The sequence below is a fragment of the Otolemur garnettii genome, unplaced genomic scaffold (genome assembly GCF_000181295.1).
Source record: "Otolemur garnettii isolate 467f Iridium unplaced genomic scaffold, OtoGar3 scaffold00002, whole genome shotgun sequence".
Lineage (NCBI taxonomy): Eukaryota > Metazoa > Chordata > Mammalia > Primates > Galagidae > Otolemur > Otolemur garnettii.
Genome location: NW_003852397.1, coordinates 24,654,878 through 24,663,020, shown reverse-complemented (window position 1 = coordinate 24,663,020; position 8,143 = coordinate 24,654,878). Strand labels below are relative to the sequence as shown.

Genomic DNA, 8,143 nt, shown 5'->3' with positions numbered 1-8,143 from the left:
ATGGAAACTTGGTCAGTCGATCAGGTCTGCAGTTGGTTGATGGAGAAAAACTTAGGAGAGCTAGTTCATAGGTTTCAAGGTGAGTTGTTTACACTTTCAAAACCTTGTAATTGAGCAGCCTAGATATTCAGATGTCTTCTGTTATTGAAACTTACTTCTGTTGCCCAATGTCTGTGTATATGTGAATGTATATATGGAGCTGTGCAGTGGGGAACTTTTTATTTTTTAATTGACTGTAGCAGAGTTCCCATTTGAACCTAACATCCACAGAAGAATATGTTTCAAGAAGAACTCAAATAAACCAAAGTCTTTAGAGTTACTTAAACTACGTGTTTGATATATACATTTCATATTGCTTTTGCTCGTAAATAATGCAGCCTATGTGTTGGACAGTGTTGGGTTTACACATGTTGTTAGCTAGAAGACAATACTAGGAATAATTTTCTAAGAAGACTTTTTTCCATATGAAAAGGATGCCTATCAGAAGGAATTAGAATGGGGAGAATGTCAATGTGGAAATAAGTTTTTATTGTGTCTCTGTGTTGTGATACATAGGCTCAGACATCAATTTGGAATTAGACAGTATCAGAGTTCTATCTTTGTTAAAAACACGGGGAATTCTATAACTGCAGAGGACCAGTTTAGAAGATCATTTTAACTCCACAGATAATTCTGCCTTGTTCAGGAGTGCCTGTGTTTTATGGTGCTTTACAGGGAAGCCATATAGAAAACTAATTTCTTCTTTCTTTTTCCCAGAGGAAGAAGTTAGTGGTGCTGCTCTTCTAGCACTTAATGATCGGATGGTTCAGCAACTGGTCAAGAAAATTGGGCACCAGGCTGTTCTGATGGATTTAATTAGAAAATATAAGCAGAACACTCAAGGACAAAAGTCTTATGGCAACCCCAAAGAGACAGCTCTTGCCGCACAAACACAATCAACCCTAGAGTGAGTATGTTCATAAACAGCCTTGGTTTTGATTCTGTGCCTTCCCCCCGTCATGGCTATCAGCATGACATTTGGGGTTTAATGCTTTTTGAAAACTATGACCATTTTCACTAGATTGTGTGTACAGTATTTCTTATATTTGAGGAAAGGACATTTTGCAAAATTTTCTGAAGCAAGATACATTTGTTTTAAATTCACCATCTCTTAAACTGATTCCTGTCAGTAGGGAAGACCCTTGGCAGGGAGTTCCTATGTAAAATGCTGTGGGACGAGCAGCTGAAACATACACATAACACAGGTAGAAATGGATGCCTGGGCTCAGGTTTTAAAATCAGGGTTTGGAAAGGGATCTTTGGCTGCTCCTTCACTTTTCCCAAAACTGTTTATTTATTTGTTTAGCAAAGGATTCCTACAGTATTTATAATCTCCTCTGGAGGATTTCACAATATAATTCGCTAAATACTCTTGCCACATGAGTTTTCTAATTTGTTAAGAGTATCCTTAGAATAATGAATGCTATGATAGCACCCCCAGAAAAAAATGTAGTTAGAAAAATTAGTGGCAGCAGATGAAAGCTCTGAGGTTTGGGGATGGGTTTTTTTGGTTGTTGTTGTTGTTGGTTGGTTTTGTAATCACTGACTTCTGTAATGAAAAGGAATGACAAAAGGATTTATAAAATTAAAAATATCATTTTAACAAATCTGTGCCCCAGGATCATTTTGACTGGGTTTTTTCATATTGAAGACTTTTTGGAAGGTTTCCTAAGATTAAATATTTACTGCAAACTAATTGTTCCATCAATTTTAAAGCTAAGATTATTGTGTTTGGTGAAATCCAGTCTACGTTTTCACTTTAATTTTTTAGATGAAATTTGTAAGAATATAGATTTTTCTCTCTTTGATAAGCGATATAATGTTAGAGAGTCCTGGCTTATGCCATTTTATTTGTAGAATATTTGGGTATTTGGGACATGGCAAGAGAAAGGTAGCCTTGAAAAGATGGTGTATAGTTGGACTGGAAAGTCACCCAACTGAAGGATTGAAGGATTCCTCCTAAACATTGATTTGGTGTATCTACATAAAAGCACACTCTTGGAAAGTGACTGTGGACAAAGTTCCCAGTGCAGGCTCTTATTCCTGCCCAGCAAAAGGAGAGCTGGCATCTCAGAGAGAGATCAAAGTCATTTCCAGGTGGTTTTGGATGAGCAGGACTTTTGAGCTGGAAGTTCCCTATGGTTGACTGGAATCTTGATATTGCCTGAGGCACAGCTTACAAGAAAACAGGCAGCCTTGTTTCCACTGCTTTATAATGTTCTCAAGTAAATGAGAAGTGGCTGGACTGCCAGGAATCTGGGCTTCATGCCTGGTTCTGCTGCTGACTTGGGTTGATTATATTAAATGCCAGCATTCCTATTTCTTCATCTGTACCTTGTGAAAAGTAGTATGGTACCTAACTCCTTATTAATTCACACTAATGTTAGGAGTATCATGGTCTTTGAGCAAATCTTTCCCTCCCAGATCAGAATAGTCTTGTGTTCAATATGAAGTTTTGTTAGCCTAGTTAAGAAAGCTAGTTTCAAATGTAGCCGAGACTAGGAATGCTGCTTGTACCAGAATTTATGAATGGGGACTTTTTACTCTACCCAGTAAGCAGATGACTCACTTTAGGGGTTGTGCTGTCTTGTATTTAGGTTAAATTATTCTGGTGCAGAATCAGTAAGAGACTTCTGATTGGTTATATTTGGTTAAAAATACTTATTGGTTATACATTGTCAGATACACTGGCACTTCACAAAGATACTGTCAAGTGGGAATGATGGTAGAAAGAGGCATGAGAATGTGCTATTTAACTAAACTCTTAATTTTTTTTAATAATTAAACCCTTAGAAGTGTTTAATAAAGAGAAGAAACTCAGTGAAAAGAAAGAACCTTGAGGCTAAGTATCAAAATAACTTGATTTTAAAACTCTATTATGGTATTAGCTATTCTTCTACCTTAAAAACTGGTTTGGCTTTTTTTACTTTTAACTTCTTCAACTATAAAATGAAATGACTGGAATAAATAATGCATTAGGTCCCTTCCAAAGAATCTATAATGGCATCCTAGAACAGAGATAGATGGATTTCAACTCGAGTGCAAATTCTATTTAATGGCTCCTGGTTGCCTGGCGTGTTATTTTGAAAAGGATTTTTATGCCACATCTGGGCAGGATTATTTGGCAACCTGTTCAGACCTAAGCAAATGATAGTCATATGAATAGGAGTATTTGCCATTGCATTTTGGTGGTTGTTCTTATTGAACCTGGTAGAAAAAAAAAATCACTAGACAGGAAGGTGGAAAAACAGTTCAAATCCCAGCAATGCATAACATGTGGCCATAAGCAAGTCACTTCGCCTTCTGGACTTAAGTTGCACCACTCAGAAAAATGAAGGAGTTGGTGGGATGTGGTTCTCAGATCATGATATCTCACAGGTTATAAAATGTCCCTCCAAATGGCAGGCAGCAGAGGAGGGGATCTGAGAAAGTTAACCGTTTTATTTTACAAATAAGAATATTAAGTTAAAAAGGTACATTCTATGATCACCATCATTTCACAAAAGAAAGAATTATTTTCAAGCCATTTAGAAATACAACAGATAGTGAAAACAGCACCATGGCCTGGCGTCAGTCTACCCTGTGGCCTATAAGAACTACTGAGGGAGATTGTACCAGAAGGTCCTCCTTTCAGCTCTCTTGTCATGAGTCTAATGGAAGTGGACACAGGCCATGTTTACTATGGGCTGACACTACCCTCAGAGAAGCTGTGAGAAGAGGGCTCATGGCTCCCGCCGCCCAGCCCCTGACACACACCTCTTCTTTTTTTTTTTTTTTTTTGCAGTTTTTGGCTCCGGCCAGGTTTGAACCCTCCACTCCAGTATATGGGGCCAGCACCCTACTCCTCTGAGCCACAGGCACTGCCCCTCATACCTCTTCTTTCTTTGTTTCAGAGATGAAGCAGCTTCCAGTGCAGCCAGCCAGGGGGAGCAGATGCCATCTTTCTATCCAACCAAAAACCTTGACAATGGACGAATTGACCAAAGAGTATTGAAACAGAGGTGGGGGTGCCAACTTTAAGACATTTTAATACCAAATAATATTATAATATTCTCCTTTTTTTTTAGATGAGATTTCATATATGTACATGTTTTTCTCATTTAAAACTTTTTTATTTTCCTGGAAAGGAACTTTTTAAATAAAGTTATGGCGATGGTTGGTAAAAGAGAAAGATTAAATGTCCTTGTCCTTGTATTATTAGGAAAAGCAAAGTTTGGAAATGATATCGTACATCTTTCAGGTATACATTCTTAAGGAAAATGAGGATTTCTCTGTTCATAAACTGTTTGGGGTGCTTGGCAGTAGCCACATAAATGGCATTTATTTAGTGAATGATGCTTCTTAGAGTATACCCCTGGGGGAGTCTTCATTTTGTTTTGAATTTCTTAGTTTTTCCTTTGACTTGACCATTCGTGATAGAGACACTGTTTTGGTAAACGTTTCCTTTATGTTTCTACACTGGATTTTACATAGTTTAATCTTTCAGTATTTGGATTACATTGGACTATACAATGGAAAACTAGAGATGGGGAGAATCACAAATAGGAATGTGGTGCTGAGGATGATCGTGGATGAGCTGTGACTCCAAAGCCTAGAGTATGTTATATCCATCTGGCCCAGGTGAACTGTGCTTTCAGAACTCATAATTCTCTCCAGAATTGATGGCTCACCCTATAATCCTAACACTCTGGAGGCCAAGGTGGGTAGATTGCTTGAGCTCAGAAATTTGAGACCCGCCTGAGCAAGAGCGAGACCCCTGTCTCTACTAAAAGTAGAAAAACTACCCATGGGTCATGGCAGATGCCTATAGTTCCAACTACTCTTGGAGGTTGAAGGAAGAGGAGGATCATTTGAGCTCAAGAGTTTGAGGTTGCTGTGAGCTATGCCAACATGGCACTATATCTAGGGTGACAGAGTGAGACTATGTCTCAAAAAAAAAAAACAAAAACAAAAGACCTCATAACACATATTATCTTTAGTTGCTAATATGTAAATGCTTTTCCTTAAATGTACTATCATTGAAAGGAGAGATTGTCAGCTTGTCAAGGAATCATCAGGCAGTAGCCAAGGAAGGGTGTGGTGCTTTGTAGTTTTCACAAACCCTTCATAATGTCGTCTCGTTTAGTCCACACAGCAGTCCTGCACGGTGGGCATTAGTCTCTCCTTTTTGTAAATGAGTAAAGCTGAAATTAGAAAAGTCAAAGGCTTTCTAGCTAGTTTTTCCAAAAGGACTGTTGCCACCTCCTTACAAGATCCACTACCATCAAGGTGAGAGCATAGGGGACCAAGGACAACAGCCTCTGACTCTGGCCTGTGAGACCCCAGCCGCCCAGAAAGCACAGGGAAGAGCCACACCTCTGCTGAGGATCCTGCAGGTGTGCCTTGGTGCTGGGCTTTTGTGTTGGACTTCAGGGCTGGGCTTTGGTGCTGGCCTAGCCTCTCTGTTCTCCTTACCCTACCACCCTCACCCCTGCACCCCTTCCCCAGCTGCAAGGCCTCAGCTCCCCAGGATCTCCCAGGGTCAGTCCCATCCTTCTCCACACTCCTGACCCCTGTTTGGGGTAGTGAGTGAGATGATGGAAGGACATGTCCCAGGTGAGAAGTTGGTCTTCCTGGTTTGAATTATGGTTCCAAAAATGGAAATACATTTTAGGTGGCTGTGATTCCCCTCCCCTACTGCCCTCACCTCCTGCTTCTGCTCAGGGGTGCTTGTCGATTCCTGGAGCTCCCCCAGGATTGGCTCCAGGTACATGGAGTAAGCCAAGAACTCAATCACCCCTTCCAGCATGAAGCTGCTAACACCCTGGCTCCTGTCTGTAACTGCAGAAGTGTGTGTAGAGACCGGGAGAATGATCAGGCCCATTATGCCTGCCCCAGTGTCCTCATGTGTAAATCAGATGACACTCTCGGTGGTGCTCCTGTGAGCATTAGAAACAGATGCCTGCTGAGTGCTGAGCACAGCCGGAGCTCATGGAAGGCACGTGTTCAGCCATTTCTCCAGCCCTGCCCCTGGTGGGGTTTCTACTTTCCTGGGGACATCTTTTTTCTCCCTACTTGCTGTCAGTGGGAGATGAAGGCACAGCCTTCTATCCATGCAGGTGTCTTTTCTCTTTCTAAGTCCTTTGGTGACATCTGATCTTCACAGTGGCCCTTTGAAGTGACAGGGCAGGGTTAGCATTTACATGGGTCACAGCCCCGTGCTTCATGGCACTTCTTACTCTTCATAGCATCTGGAGAAAAAAAAATAGGACTGGCTTAGCAGTGAAGAGAAATAGGGTTTGGAAACCAGGACCCCATCCTTATCTCTAATCATAAGGTTCCTCCATGGCCCTGGACTTGCTTACTGGCCAACCCGCTGCCCATCTCTGCACATACCAAGTCAGAGTTGACACGTCTAAAAATGAACTAACCCCCCAGCCTTATTACATATTTGTGGGTAAGAAACAAAAATCCACTCAAACAAAAGTCCATAAGAGTTGATCGTAAGAAAAGCTTTCCCCAACATCCTAGGGCAGAGCATGTAAGCTCCCTGGACATGAAGGAACGGGTGCTAGAGGTGACAAAACTGTCCTCCTGTTCTTGCAAGGCCACCCAGCCACCATCTCTGCCTCTGTTTCTCCTCCCTGACTGGCCTGCCCCATTCCCCTGCTTCTCCTTACAAGGACGGGTCATCCTACTGCTCCGGCAGCTTTGTTCTCCTTAGACTGCCTGGTGTGTGACCCTCCAGTGGAGCACTAACTCCAGGGGAAATTCTCCCTGAAAACAGCTCAAGTCCTCCCAGTTGCTTCCTTCAGGGGCCCAGTGGGGCTCTGGGGTCCCCTGCTGTGTCATCAGCTGTGAGGGGGAAGGGGCTGATAAAGGCAGGGCAAGGGCTCCTATTTTAAAATTTCCCCTCTGACCCTGCCCTTATGCAATGTCCTGTCTCAGTGACTCCACCATCCTGCCCTGTGAGCTGAATCACTGAAGCCACCCTGATCCACTCTTCCAGCCCTCTGCCTGGTCATTGAGGTGCTTATAGGCTAAGGTGGGAATAGAGATTTTAAAGTGAACAAGTCATTTGAGTTATGAATGACTGCCTGGTCCTTCGAGTTATGCATTTAGGACCTGTGGCATGACTTTTTGTCAGGCTGTGTAGTTCCCTTCCTTTATTCAATGTCCTTCTCTATCAAGCCTTCAGTGACATTCCCAGCCAGGCAGGAAGCCCTTCTATGTGTAGAAACCTCTGTGTATCTCTCGCATTACTGATAAAACCAAGTAATGAAATCGATAACTTTAAAATCTCTATTCCCGCCTTAGCCTATAAGCACCTCAAGGACGAAGACCATTCCCTTTTGCCATTGTAAACCCAGCATTTAGTTCAGCCACTGGCTCGCTGAGACTCACCAGGAGTCTTAAAGTGAGCATGTATAAGCCAAGGAGAGACTCGAGTATATTTTCATGGGACAGGATAAATATTTGAGTATTATCAATTTCTTTTTAGACCTTTTTATGCAATCCATACTAAATATACTATTTTTTTTAAACAAAGCCAAACTACAAGGGTTTATAAGCCACTCACCCATAATAGGCTAGAAAACCATATATTCCCTTAGGCTAGAAGCCGGAGGTATTTGGTAACAGGGAAGTCACAAAGCCAGCTGCTCTTAAGAGTAAGGTGACCAGATGTCCCACTTTTGGTGGGCCAGTCCTGATTTTTAACAATGTGCCCTGTGTCCCGTGGCATTTTTAAAAAGTCCTGATTTTTAGAAAGAATGCATGACAATCTATGGAACAGCTTGGGAATGAAGAGGTTAATGTAACTTCATCTGGAAATGAAAAGGCTAATATAAACTCCCTACTCCCCTCCTGGGCAAGGTATCAGAAGGAGACTGGCTCCCTCCCTTGCTTCTCGGCAAGGACAATTAGCTCGGAAGGAGCCAAACTGTCTGGAACAAACAAGTAGCCCCCTCCCTCTAGAGTAAGGTGACCAGATGTCCTGCTTTTGGCGGGACAGAGTCGATTTTTAACAATTTGTCCTGCGTCCTGCAGCATTTTTAAAAAGCCCCGATTTTTGGAAAGAATGCACGACAAGCTAGGGAACATGGGAGAACAGGAAGGGAATATA

The 8,143-nt window shown here is 42.0% G+C and overlaps 1 protein-coding gene across 1 annotated transcript in view; it reads left to right on the top strand.

Annotated features, from left to right (window-relative positions):
- SAMD3 (sterile alpha motif domain containing 3) overlaps nt 1–8,143 on the top strand; it is a 46,828-nt gene continuing 38,685 nt past the window's right edge. The window contains exons 1-3 of the mRNA XM_023512623.1: nt 1–79; nt 757–946; nt 3,933–4,040. Of these exons, the coding sequence (XP_023368391.1) occupies nt 1–79; nt 757–946; nt 3,933–4,040 (377 nt within the window). The remainder of the gene's footprint in view (nt 80–756; nt 947–3,932; nt 4,041–8,143) is intronic.